At 45.1% G+C, this 14,667-nt stretch overlaps 1 protein-coding gene across 4 annotated transcripts in view; it reads right to left on the reverse strand.

Moving 5' to 3' along the window:
- Positions 1–2,184: 2,184 nt before the first annotated feature.
- The window catches only part of LOC134934821 (gastrula zinc finger protein XlCGF17.1-like), a 33,646-nt gene continuing 21,163 nt past the window's right edge, over positions 2,185–14,667 (reverse strand). For all 4 annotated transcript variants that reach the window (XM_063930169.1, XM_063930170.1, XM_063930172.1 and 1 more), the window contains exon 2: positions 2,185–3,652. In XM_063930169.1, coding sequence (XP_063786239.1) covers positions 2,459–3,508 — 1,050 coding nt within the window. In that variant the 5' untranslated portion in view covers positions 3,509–3,652 and the 3' untranslated portion in view covers positions 2,185–2,458. The remainder of the gene's footprint in view (positions 3,653–14,667) is intronic.

Genomic DNA, 14,667 nt, shown 5'->3' on the forward strand with positions numbered 1-14,667 from the left:
CCAAGAATTTACAGGAACTAGAGGCTTTTTTCCAAGAAGAATGGGCAGCTTTACCATCTGAGAAAATAAAGAGCCTCATCCACAACTACCACAAAAGACTTCAAGCTGTCATTGATGTTAAAGGGGGCAATACATGGTATTAAGAACTGGGGTATGTAAACTTTTGATCAGGGTCATTTGGGTAGTTTCTGTTGTCATTATGATTTAAAAAGAGTAAACATAGTTGTTTGACAATAAATTGCTTCACCCAACCACTAACCATGAGAGAAAGAAAAGTTTGTGAGTTATCATTCATATTCTCTGACAAATGGCCAGAAAATCACAAATTCTGCTAGGGTATGTAAACTTATGAGCACAACTGTATAAACACAATTTATTGAATTTAATATTTGTTTTTGACTTCCTCAATAAGAAACATTTGACCTAGGGGTTTCCAAAAAGAAGAATGTCAAAGGGAGTAGAGCTCCTTTCCATTCTTTATGTTCCTCAAAAGAAAAAATGAAAGAAACAAATCATAGCGTAGTTATAGCATGTTTCTTATATAAAATTGTGTGTGTAAGAGAATTCCAGTAACTGTGATGTAGAAAATTAGAGGATGCCCATCCACAGACTAGTTACAAGGAGAAAGCGCCTTCCTCCTGGGTTTATGAGGTTACCTGATAATTAAAAACTATCTTAAGCTGTTGCTACCTCATTTAATTTTTGGGTAAATTATCAGGTAACCTCATAAACCCAGTGGGAAGGCGCTTTCTCCTTGTAACTAGTCTGTGGATGGGCATCCTCTAACTTTCTACATCACAATTACTGGAATTCTCTTACACACGGTGGAATTTTATATAAGAAACATACTACGCTATGATTTGTTTCTTTAAATTTTTCTTTTGAGGAACATAAAAAACGGAAAAGGAGCGCCACTCCCTTTGACATTCTTCTTTTTGGAAATCTGTATTTGTAAAGAACGGTGGTATTATTTTTGTCTTTGGAGGCTGTCACCTATTATCTGTTCAGGAGCGCTAAAAATGGTCATATTTCACTGTTCTTTATTTGGCCAAGGGGTGCCTGGATACATTTTTGATGGTCTAGGGCGCCGTAATTCAAAAAGGTTGGTAACCACTGCTGTAGGCCCTTCTTGCATTTCCTCAATTGAGCAACTGTAGCTGGTACATTAGCTAAAGGGGAATTGTTTTTATATAAAATGAGCTATAGCCACTTCTAATTCTGTATCTGAACAGCAGGGCGCAAAAACATACATAAACAGAAGTGGAAATAGAGGGCTTATAATAAATATAATCTAGTTCCTCTTCAGTTACTGAAACAGTTTGGGAAAAACACTTCTACAAATATCAAAAGTTCATTTTCATTTTAACTAAAATAATTTTGGATAAGGTTAAATACGTTTTCACCTAATTTACTCATTAAAAAAATAAAATAAAATTCTGTATGTGGTTAATTTCGAGCGCTCACACACTGAGAATTGGTGGCTTTAAAAACTGGTTTAGTATCTATAACAGAGCTGGCCAAACCAGTCCTCGAGATCTACCAACAGTTCACATTTTCCAGACCTCCTAGCTGGTGCACAGGTGTAGTAATTACTAATTAAGATGTGCTGCATTCATTCCTGACAATTCTACAGATCTCAAGGAGGCCTGGAAAACATGAACTGTTGGTAGATCTCGAGGACCGGTTTGGCCAGCCCTGATCTATAACCTGTAGGGTGAGACAGAACAGGATACATTGGGGCAAATTTATTAACCAGGAAAGGATATAAGGAAGTGATAAAGCAGTGATAAGTGCGAGGTGATAAATGCACCAGCCAATCAGCTCCAATATGTAAAGTAACAGTTAGGAGCTGATTGGCTGGTGCATTTATCACCTTGCACTTATCAGTGCTTATATCACTTCCTTATGCCTTCTCTAGGTTAATACAACTGCCCCAATGATCCTGTAGAAATATCCAGTTCTCCCACATTGCCTGTCATAGAAGGAATCCCAGTACTACGAGGAGCTGCTGGAGCGGTCTATTGGACAGAAAGTTCTTTCCTCTACTAATCCCAGCACCTGCATGTGTATATCAGCTGTATATTACAGAGCTCAGTAATGGCAGCCCCGTCTCCATTGTCTGTTATGCTGCAGCTCTAGTTCTTAACAGAGACCATCCCAAGGGGAAAATGCCCAAAAGTCCTATTGTCATTGATCTACTGCCTTTAATAAAGAGTTTGAGTTTCTATAAAATACTTGTCTCAGTAAGAATAAAATCACATTTCTCTAGGGAGTATTGGGGCCAATTCAGCGGATAAAGTACAGGGGAAAAAAATAGTAGCTTTGCACCCTGGCAAAAATAATAAATGTATTTTTGCACACCTTGCAGTGCAACATGGGTTGTCCAAGTGAAAAGTTACCTGCTTTCTCATGTCATGCTTCCATCTCAGAATCAAGCCCATTGACATGATATAACAACTTATGAAACACGTGCCACATTCAAAGCCTCAGAGTGACTCCTCATGTGAGTAATAAGTTTTCTTTTCTTGGCAAAACACTTGCTGCATTCAGTACATGTAAATGGTTTCTCTTCTGTGTGACACCGCTGATGTCTAACTAGATTTGACCTATGGGTATAACACTTGCCGCACTCCGAACATTTAAAAGGCTGCTCTCCTGTGTGACTCCTCTGATGTCTAATAAGATTTGACCTCACTGAAAAACACTTGCTGCATTCACAACATTTATATGGTTTTTCTCTTGTGTGACTCCTCTGATGACTAACAAGCTGTGTCTTCTGGGAAAAACAGTTGTTGCATTCAGAGCATGTAAATGGTTTCTCTCCTGTGTGAGTCATATGATGTCTATCAAGCCGTGCCTTCTGGGAAAAACACTTGCTGCATTCATAGCATGTAAATGGTTTCTCTCCTGTGTGAATCTTCTGATGTACAACAAGTTGTTGCTTCTCAGTGTAACACTTGCTGCATTCAGTGCATTTAAATGGTCTCTCTCCTGTGTGACACCTCTGATGACTAAAAAAATGTGACTTATAGGAAAAACACTTGCTGCATTCAGAACATTTGTATAGATTCTCTCCTGTGTGATTTCTCTGATGTACAACAAGCGCTCTCTTCTTGGTATAACACTTGCCGCATTCAGAGCATTTAAATGGCTTCTCTCCTGTGTGAGTCCTCTGATGTATAACAAGTAGTGCCTTTCTGTTGTAACACTTGCTGCATTCAGAGCATTTAAATGGTTTCTCTCCTGTGTGAACCATCTGATGAGTAACAAGACTGAACTTCCGGGAAAAACACTTGCTACACTCAGAACATTTAAATGGGTGCACTCCTGTGTGATTCCTCTGATGTACGAGTAACTGTGATTTATGTGTAAAGCGTAGGTCACACTCAGAGCACAGATATGGTTTCTCTCCTGTGTGAATCCTCTGATGTATGAGAAGATGTGTTTTAGCTGCAAAGCGTAAGTCACACTCTGAGCACTGAAGTGTTTTCTCTCTTTTGTTCTTCATTACTTCAATGAGTAACAACTTCGTTATAATAGGTTTCTCCTATGCTCCAAATAAAAATAGCTTTTGTGAACCCTCCAGAGGCATAACAAGAAATTAAGTATTTAGTTGGCTTGATCAGAGAACAATTTCCCTTTCACAATTCACCTGAAAAAAAATACAGTATGTTAACATTTAAAAGCCTGAAGCCTGGCACAAACCTATTTTTTTTTTTTTGTAGAAATGTTATATTGTATAAGGAACTTGATGTATATTTATATACCATAACTAATATGACAGAGTAACTGAGTATTGTTTTTGGATTTATGTATATTTCCAAATTGTTGGGTCCCCATATCCAGTCAGATGTGCAGTACAGAGAACTATCTTCCTACAACAGATACAATATCTATACAGTTCAATCTTCAGTACACCATTTATTTATTTTGCACTCGAAAAGCCCTAATGGAGACAATACCACATGCAAACTGAAGAAGAGAACAGGAACAAGTGGAAGACAATACACAAGGGAGGGAAAACAGTTTGCACAGATGGACCATGAGAAACAAATTTAGCAGTCAGTATGTAAAAATGCTGATTTATCCCACATCCAATGAAGGGTCTGACGGTTTACACTGGGATCTCCAAAGATAAGCCGGTAAACGGTGGTAACGTGCCAGAATTAGAAACACCCGACACCATTCAATTGTTGTTTGGGCATCCCACCACTAGATTAAGACCATATGGGCTCACATGCTGCCAGTGACATTTTTTCCAGCAGCCTCAAAGTAGTAAGCAGAAATGTGCAAAAGGTGCCCTGTTTGTGGCCCTGCAAGGACTTTAGTCGGGTGCTTTTGGGCGTGTCAACAGTAATGGGCACCTGATTAGAGAGGCAACTGAATTGCTCAGATGGGTGGCCATTACTTTATTTTTTTTAATTATGTGTAGAGAGGACCAAATCGCTGTTTTGCATAGCTGTTCAGGTGAGGCACCCAGCACTCATAGCATGAGTAGAATAAGCCTGGATGTGTTCTGGCACAAGCTTCTGAGCAGACACATATGCCTTTGTGAATAGAAGTGGTAAGTCATATTACTTCCGTTTGGTTGCTGGCCAACCACATTTCTAAGTATCATGCAGAATACGGACAAAATCCATTTTACTAATGGACACAGTATGATCCATGTAGATTAGTAAGACTCGAACTTCAGACAGGAGATGAAATGGACTCAATGAACTGTACTGCTGAAACACCGGCAGGAAAACTTCCTGATTTAAATGGAATGCAGACACAAACCGTCTGGAGTCTCTAAAACCAAATTTAAGTCCTAAAGGGGAAAAGGAGAACATATGGTGGTAGCAAATGAACAAACCCCTGGGAAAAGGACTGAAACCCCAAAATATAGGCCAGTTTTGGTTGAAAGAGGACAAAAAGGGCTGTGATTTGATGCTTTTTGATAGATAGTCGAAGCCCCTCATCGAAGTCAACATTTACAAAAAAAAAAGTGCAGAACTCTGATCTCGGGTTCAGAGACTCCCCTGTGCTCACATCTGATAATGCAAGTCTTCCATACAGAGTGATAGATCCTAGTCTTTGTGGGCATTCATGCTCTAACCATACTATCAATGCCAAGTGACTCAAACCAGGGTAATGCAATCACCCTAGAAGGTGTAATCTTAAAGGAAGATGGCTAGGGGGGTCTATAAGCAAAGCCCGAAGAACGACCTACCACATCCATCTGAGTCAAGCTCATGTCATGTGGACAACCTGTGCCCTCAAGTGGGTGCCCCAGTACTACTCCAGGTCCTTGGATGAACAAATTGCCAACTAAGAAAGTTGGTCTAGCAGATGTAAGGAATGGCTGTGGCAAAGAGTAATCATCCAATGCATACTCAGAATACAATAGAAACAAGAAAAAATGCACTAAAATACAAGTGATCTCTAGATACCACGTTAAAAAAATAAGATTTTAAACCTACCAGTAAATCTTTTTCTCCTAGTCCGTAGAGGATGCTGGGGACTCCGTAAGGACCATGGCGTATAGACGGGCTCCGCAGGAGACATGGGCACTACAAAGAACTTTAGAATGGGTGTGCACTGGCTCCTCCCTCTATGCACCTCCTCCAGACCTCAGTTAGAGAAACTGTGCCCAGAGGAGACGGACAGTACGAGGAAAGGATTTTTGTTTATCTAAGGGCAAGATTCATACCAGCCCACACCATCCACACCGTATAACATGGAATATACGCAACCAGTTAACCAAAACAGCATCAGCCCAAGACTGATCTCAACTGTAACATAACCCTTAAGTAAGCAATAACTATATACAAGTCTTGCAGAAATATGTGTGCACTGGGACGGGCGCCCAGCATCCTCTATGGACTAGGAGAAAAAGATTTACCGGTAGGTTTAAAATCTTATTTTCTCTTACGTCCTAGAGGATGCTGGGGACTCCGTAAGGACCATGGGGATTATACCAAAGCTCCAGAACGGGCGGGAGAGTGCGGATGACTCTGCAGCACCGATTGAGCAAACGCGAGGTCCTCATCAGCCAGGGTATCAAACTTATAGAACTTTGCAAAAGTGTTTGAACCCGACCAAGTAGCTGCTCGGCAAAGCTGTAAAGCCGAGACACCTCGGGCAGCCGCCCAAGAAGAGCCCACCTTCCTAGTGGAATGGGCCTTTACAGAATTTGGTAACGGCAATCCAGCCGTAGAATGAGCCTGCTGAATCGTGTTACAGATCCAGCGAGCAATAGTCTGCTTTGAAGCAGGAGCGCCAACTTTGTTGGCTGCATACAGGACAAAACAGTGCTTCTGTTTTCCTAACCCGAGCCGTCCTGGCTACATACATTTTTAAGGCCCTGACTACATCCAGGGACTTGGAGTCCTCCAAGTCACCCGTAGCCACAGGCACCACAATAGGTTGGTTCATATGAAATGAAGAAACCACCTTAGGCAAAAATTGAGGACGAGTCCTCAACTCTGCTCTATCCACATGGAAAATCAAATAGGGACTCTTGTGAGACAAGGCCTCCAATTCTGACACCCGCCTTGCAGATGCCAAGGCCAACAACATGACCACCTTCCAAGTGAGAAATTTTAATTCAACCGTTTGAAGAGGTTCAAACCAGTGAGACTTCAGGAACCGTAACACCACATTAAGGTCCCATGGTGCCACTGGGGGCACAAAAGGAGGCTGGATGTGCAGCACTCCCTTTACAAAAGTCTGGACTTCTGGGAGAGAAGCCAATTCCTTCTGAAAGAAAATAGACAGGGCCAAAATCTGTACCTTAATGGAGCCTAACTTAAGGCCCATATCCACTCCTGTCTGTAGAAAGTGGAGAAAACGGCCCAGATGGAAATCTTCCGTAGGAGAATTCTTGGCTTCACACCAAGATACATACTTCCTCCAGATACAGTGATAATGTTTCGCCGTCACCTCCTTCCTAGCCTTTATCAGAGTAGGTATGACTTTCTCCGGAATACCTTTCCCAGCTTGGACTCGGTGTTCAACCGCCATGCTGTCAAACGTAACCGCGGTAAGTCTTGGAATACGCAGGGCCCCTGCTGCAACAGGTCCTCTCTGAGAGGAAGAGGCCATGGATCTTCTGTGAGCATCTCCTGAAGATCTGAATACCAGGCTCTTCGCGGCAAATCTGGAACAATGAGTATTGTCTGCACTCTTTTTTGTCTTATAATTCTCAATATTTTTGAGATGAGAGGAAGAGGAGGGAACACATAGACCAACTGAAACACCCATGGTGTTACCAGAGCGTCTACTGCTACTGCCTGAGGGTCCCTTGACCTGGCACAATACCTCCAAAGCTTCTTGTTGAGGCGTGACGCCCTCATGTCTATTTGAGGAAGTCCCCAAAGACTTGTTATCTCTGCAAAACCTTCTTGATGAAGACCCAATCTCCTGGATGGAGATCGTGTCTGCTGAGGAAGTCTGCTTCCCAGTTGTCCACTCCCGGAATAAAGACTGCTGACAGAGCGCTTACGTGATTTTCCGCCCAGCGAAGAATCCTGGTGGCTTCCGCCATTGCCACTCTGCTCCTTGTCCCGCTTTGGCGGTTTACATGAGCCACGGCTGTGACGTTGTCTGATTGAATCAGAACGGGTAGGTCGCGAAGAAGATTCTCCGCTTGTCGTAGGCCGTTGTATATGGCCCCCAATTCCAGTACGTTGATGTGTAGACAAGCCTCCTGGCTTGACCATAGTCCCTGAAAATTTCTTCCTCGTGTGACTGCTCCCCATCCTCGGAGGCTCGCGTCCGTGGTCACTAGAACCCAGTCTTGAATACCAAACCTGTGACCCTCTAGAAGGTGAGCACTCTGCTGCCACCACAGGCGAGACACCCTGGCCCTGGGGGACAGGCTTATTTTCTGATGTATCTGTAGATGGGACCCGGGCCACTTGTCAAGAAGGTCCCACTGAAATGTCCTCGCATGGAACCTGCCAAAGAGGATGGCCTCATAGGCCGCCACCATTTTTCCCAGAACTCGAGTGCATTGATGAACGGACACTCTTTTTGGTTTTAGCAGGTCTCTGACCATGTTCTGGAGTTCCTGGGCTTTTTCCATTGGGAGAAAAACCCTCTTCTGTTCCGTGACCAGAATCATGCCTAAGAATGTTAGCCGAGTCGTTGGAATCAATTGTGACTTTGGTAGATTTAGAATCCAACCGTGCTGCTGCAGCACTCTCAGGGAGAGCGACACGCTGTTCAGCAATTGATCTCTCAATCTCGCTTTTATCAGGAGATCGTCCAAGTATGGGATAATAGGGATTCCCTGCCTGCGCAGGAGCACCATCATTTCCGCCATTACATTGGTGAAAATCCTCGGGGCCGTGGAAAGCCCAAACGGCAACGTAGGAAACTGGTAATGACAGTCCTGTACAGCGAATTTCAGGTACGCCTGATGAGGATATATGGGGACATGAAGGTATGCATCCTTTATGTCTAGTGACACCATAAAATCCCCCCCTTCCAGGCTGGAGATCACTGCCCGGAGCAATTCCAACTTGAATTTGAACTTTTTCAAGTACAGGTTTAGGGATTTTAGATTCAGAATGGGTCTGACAGAGCCATCCGGTTTCGGGACCACAAACAGGGTTGAAAAGTACCCTTTCCCCTGTTGGACTAGGGGAACCTTGATAATCACTTGCTGTTGACACAGCTTTTGAATTGCAGCTAAAACTATTTCCCTCTCTGGGGGAGAACCTGGCAAAGCCGACTTGAAAAATCGGCAAGGAGGCATCTCTTCGAATTCCAGTTTGTAGCCTTGGGATACAATTTCCATTGCCTAAGGATCCACGTCTGACAGAACCCACACCTGGCTGAAGAGTCGAAGACGTGCCCCCACCGGTGCGGACTCCCTCAGTGGAGCCCCAGCGTCATGCGGTGGATTTAGTAGAAGCCGGGGAGGACTTCTACTCCTGGGAACTAGCCGTAGCAGGCATTCTTTTCCCTCTACCCTTACCTCTGGCGAGGAAAGGAAGAGCCCCGCCCTCTTCTGGACTTATGCGACCGAAAGGACTGCATCTGATATTGTGGAGTTTTCTTTTGCTGTGGGGGGTACATAAGGCAAAAAAGTAGATTTACCCGCGGTAGCTGTGGAAACCAAGTTCGCGAGACCTTCCCCAAATAAAACCTCACCCTTGTAAGGTAAAACCTCCATATGCCTCTTTGAGTCGGCATCACCCGTCCATTGGTGGGTCCACAGGGCTCGCCTAGCCGAAATCGCCATGGCGTTGGCTCTCGAATCCAGCAGCCCAACGTCTCTCTGAGCGTCTCTCATATATAAGACTGCGTCTTTAATGTGACCTAAGGTCAATAAAATGGTATCCCTATCTAGGGTATCAATGTCAGCTGACAAGGTATCTGTCCAAGCTGCTACTGCGCTACAAACCCAAGCCGATGCTATTGCCGGTCTGAGTAAAGCACTCGTATATGTATAAATAGATTTTAAGGTAGTTTCCTGTCTGCGATCAGCAGGATCCTTGAGGGCTGCCGTGTCTGGAGACGGTAGCGCCACCTTCTTGGACAAGCGTGTTAAAGCCTTGTCCACCCTGGGCGAGGATTCCCACCGTACCCTGTCCTGTGCAGGGAAAGGATACGCCATAAGAATCCTCTTGGGAATCTGCAGTTTTTTGTCTGGAGTTTCCCAAGCTTTTTCAAATAACGCGTTCAGCTCATGAGATGGGGGAAAGGTTACCTCAGGTTTCTTTTACTTAAACATGTGTACCCTCGTGTCAGGGACAGAGGGGTCATCTGTGATATGCAAAACATCTTTTCTTGCAATAATCATATAATGAATACTTTTGGCCACCCTTGGGTGTAACCTCGCATAATCGTAGTCGACACTGGAGTCAGAATCCGTGTCGGTATCAGTGTCTGCTATTTGGGATAGGGGACGTTTTTGAGACCCTGAAGGGCCCTGTGACACAGTCAAAGCCATGGATTGACTCCCTGCTTTTTCCCTGGACTCTGCTTTGTCCATTCTTTTATGTAATAAAGTCACATTTGCATTTAAAACATTCCACATGTCCAACCAATCAGGTGTCAGCGTTGCCGACGGAGACAACACAATCATCTGCTCCACCTCCTCCTTAGATGAGCCTTCCGCTTCAGACATGCCGACACACGCGTACCGACACCCCCCACACACACACACACAGGGATATATTTATATGGAGACAGTTCCCCAATAAGGCCCTTTGGAGAGACAGAGAGAGAGTATGCCAGCACACACTCAGCGCCAACTGACACTGGAAACAAAATTCCCAGATAAACTGCGCTTTTATATAATTATAAGCATATATACACTCACTGCGCCTTACAAGTGCCCCCTCCCCCCTCTTTTTGCCCTGTGTCACCGTGTTCAGCAGGGGAGAGTCCGGGGAGCCAGCTTCTCTGCAGTGTGCTGTGGAGAAAATGGCGCTGGTTAGTGCTGTGGGATCAAGCTCCGCCCCCTCAGTGGCAGGCTTCGGTCCCGCTCAATTTTTTAATACTGGCGGGGGATTATAATATATACAGCCTCCGCAGCCTATATATGCATCTTAGCCAGTCCTAGAGGTTTAATATTGCTGCCCAGGGCGCCCCCCCCCCTGCGCCCATCAGTGCCTGCCGTGTGTGTTGTGTGTGGGAGCAATGGCGCGCAGCGTTACCACTGCGCGTTACCTCAGAGAAGATCTGAAGTCTTCTGCCGCCTTTGAAGTCTTCTTTCTTCTTATACTCACCCGGCTTCTATCTTCCAGCTCTGTGAGGACGGCGGCGCGGCTCTGGGACAAACGGCGAGGGGAGATCTGCGCTCCGACTCCCTCTGGAGCTAATGGTGTCCAGTAGCCTAAGAAGCAGAGCCTATCATTTAAGTAGGTCTACTTCTCTCTCCTCAGTCCCACGATGCAGGGAGCCTGTTGCCAGCAGTGCTCCCTGAAAATAAAAAACCTAACAAAATTCTTTTTCAGAGAAACTCAGGAGAGCTCCCCTGTAATGCACCCAGTCTCCTCTGGGCACAGGATCTAACTGAGGTCTGGAGGAGGGGCATAGAGGGAGGAGCCAGTGCACACCCATTCTAAAGTTCTTTGTAGTGCCCATGTCTCCTGCGGAGCCCGTCTATACCCCATGGTCCTTACGGAGTCCCCAGCATCCTCTAGGACGTAAGACAAATATGTATCTTAACGATAATCTGATACTAAGTAACACCATGTGTATCACTATGTAATGAGAATATCTAATAGTGACTAAATAATGTAAGTGGTCTTCTGATTTCCAAACGGATAGGGTTAATTCATGTAAGGCACAACACAGTGTAATATATCCCTTTAAGGTAAATCATGTAGTAAGGAAACAATTCTCCTCTCCACTGACTTGAACCTAAAAAGTGTCTCGCGTTCCAAATGCACTTGCCAGGTAGAAAAGGTACAGGATGATGAATAAAAACAAAGAATGTAGTGCAGAGAGCTTTTGAAAACAAAGATTTAATATACAAAAATAGGATTTTAATTACCTACCTTTAATTCCTTATCTCGTAGTCCGTAAGGGATACTGGGAATCCATTTTGTACTATGGGGTATAGATGGGTCCACTAGGAGCCATGGGCACTTTAAGAATTTGATAGTGTGTGCTGGCTCCTCCCTCTATGCCCCTCCTACCAGACTCCGTCTAGGAAACTGCGCCCGAGGAGACGGATATACTTTGAGAGAAGGATAAAGAAAGTGGTGAGATTACGAACCAGCACACACAGAACCAGAGGAAAGCCATGCTAACCAAACTTGAAACCTGGAACAGCAACAGCTGAACCAAACAACATTACTGAACCAAGTAATCGTGCAGGAAGAACGAAGCACCGGGCGGGCGCTTAGTATCCCCTGCGGACTATGAGAAAAGGATTTACCGGAAGGTAATTAAAATCCTATTTTCTCTTACGTCCTAGGGCAGGCCTGGCCAATCTGTGGCTCTCCAGCGGTTGTAAAACTACAAGTCCCATCATGCTTTGCCACAGTTTTGCTATTAGGGAATGTTAAAACTGTGGCAAGGCATGCTGGGATGTGTAGTTTCACAACATCTGGAGAGCCACAGGTTGGCCAGGCCTGTCCTAGGGGATACTGGGAATCCATTTAGTACCATGGGTAAGTACCAAAGCTCCCAAACCGGATGGGAGAGTGCAGAGGTTCCTGCAGAACTGATTGACCAAACTGAAGGTCCTCAGAGGCCAAAGTATCGAACTTGTAGAACTTAGCAAACGCTAACCAAGTAGCTGCTTGGCAGAGCTGTAAAGCCGAGACACCCCAGGCAGCTGCTCAAGAAGAACCCACCTCTGTCTCTCCGCTACCTCTTCCTGGATGACCCAGCACTTTCTTAACCTTACCATGTCTAAGACCGAGCTGATCATCTTCCCTCCCTCCCACATAACCTCACCTCCTACAATCTCATTATCTATTGATGGCACTACTATCTCCTCTAGCCCCCAAGTGCGCTGTCTTGGAGTAATCCTTGACTCCTCCCTCTCCTTCAAACCACACATTCAGCACCTCTCACAAACCTGCCGTTTTCATCTAAAAATTATTTCCAGGATCAGACCCTTTCTGACCTAGGATGCTACTAAGACTCTTAACCACTCACTGGTCATCTCCAGACTGGATTACTGTAATCTCCTCCTGACTGGCATTCCTGACAAATACCTCTCCACTCCAATCTATCCTCAATGCTGCTGCCCGGCTCATTTTCCTCACCAAACGCACTACGTCCACCTCTCCTCTCTTACTAGACCTTCACTGGCTCCCCTTCCCTTTCAGAATCCATTTCAAGCTTCTCACAATCGCTTACAAAGCCCTGACCCACTCCTCTCCCATCTACATCTCTGACCTAATCTCCCTTTACACTCCCACCCGTCCTCTTCGCTCTGCTAATGCACGCCGTCTCTCCTGCCTACGAATTACTTCCTCCCACTCCTACCTCCAAGATTTTTCACGTGCTGCACCAATTTCCTACATCTCCTCCTCAGACTGTCCACCTCTCTACAAAACTTCTAACGGGCTCTCTTCCCTCATGTGCTTATCCTTTTTCTTACTTTAATAATCTTCAACTGCACCAAATCCAGCAGTCTTCTGCTACCCGATACTTATTCCAGTGTCATCTGCTGATGTAATTATGTTTATTTACCCTGTACTTGTCCTATACTGTTATCAACTGTAAAGGTCCATACACACTTAACGATAAAATGAGCGACGTCTCTCATTTTCCCCCTCCTTGAGCGACGTCGCTTATTTTATCGTCAAGTGTGTATGCCGCCAGCGACGACCTATGCGCGGCCCCGCGGGTCGGCAACGATCGTCGCTGTCGGTAGGGCATGCATGAAGGATGTGGACTGTCATCCACGACCTTCATGTAGGGCTGGCGGGGGCGTGACGTCACTGAGCGATATGAGCGGTCATATCGCTCAGTGCGTACAGGCGGCCGCTGACCGGCCGGCCTGGGAGGGGGAAACGTTAGACGATGTCGCTCACAGAGCGACATCGTCTAATGTGTATGGGCCTTGTGTTGCTGTTTTCCTGTTTGATTATTTGTTCATGTACTCTGTAATTGGGCGCTGCGGAACCCTTGTGGCGCCATATAAATAATGGATAATAATAATAATAATAATAAGAATAATAATAGAGTGTGCCTGTACAGATTTTGGAACCGGCAAGCCTGCCGTGGAATAAGCATGCTGGATAGAGATCCTGATCCAGTGTGCAATCGTCTGCTTTGAAGCAGGACACCCAATTTTATTGGGATCATAGAGAATGAACAGCGAGTCCGATTTCCTGTGACAAGCTGTTCTCTTGACATACACCTTCAAAGCCCTCACAGCATCCAAAGACTTTGAAGTAGCAGAGGTGTCCGTAACAACCAGAACCACAATAGGTTGGTTGATGTGAAACGCAGACACCACCTTTGAAAGAAATTGCTGACGAGTTCTGAGTTCAGCTCTGTCCTCATGGAAAATTAGTAGGGGCTCTTGCGAGACATGCCCCTAACTCCGACACACGTCTTGCCGAAGCCAAGGCCAACAGTGTGATGGTCTTCCACGTAAGGTATTTTACGTCAACCTCCTGTAATGGTTCAAACCAGTCTGATTGGAGGAACTACAACACCAAATTGAGATTCCAAGGTGCTGTAGGAGGCACAAAGGGAGGTTGGATGTGCAAAACACCTTTCAAGAACGTCTGGACCTCAGGGAGAGAAGCCAATTGTTTCCGAAAGAAAACGGACAAGGCTGAAATCTGGACTTTTATAGAGCCTAGACGTAGGCCCACATCCACATCCGACTGCAGAAAAAGCAGGAAACGTCCCAGATTAAATTCCACCACAAAATATTGTCTGCTCTCACACCAAAACACGTATTTCTTCCAAATACGGTGGTAATATTTAGACGTTACCTCCTCAACTTCCATACCGTTAAACGTAGCCACGGTAAGTCTTGATAGACGAACGGACCCTGTTGCAGAAGATCCTCTCGAAGAGGCAGAGGCCACGGATCTTACAGCAGCAGCTTGAGAAGATCCGCATACCAGGCCCTTCGTGGCCAGTCCGGAGCAATGAAGATTGCTTGAACCTTTTCCCTTTTTATTCTTTTTAGATTTCTTGGGATCAGAGGAAGTGGAGGAAACACGTACACCATCTGGTAGACCCATGGAG

The sequence above is a fragment of the Pseudophryne corroboree genome, chromosome 6, assembly GCF_028390025.1.
Source record: "Pseudophryne corroboree isolate aPseCor3 chromosome 6, aPseCor3.hap2, whole genome shotgun sequence".
In the NCBI taxonomy this organism is placed as follows: Eukaryota; Metazoa; Chordata; class Amphibia; order Anura; family Myobatrachidae; genus Pseudophryne; species Pseudophryne corroboree.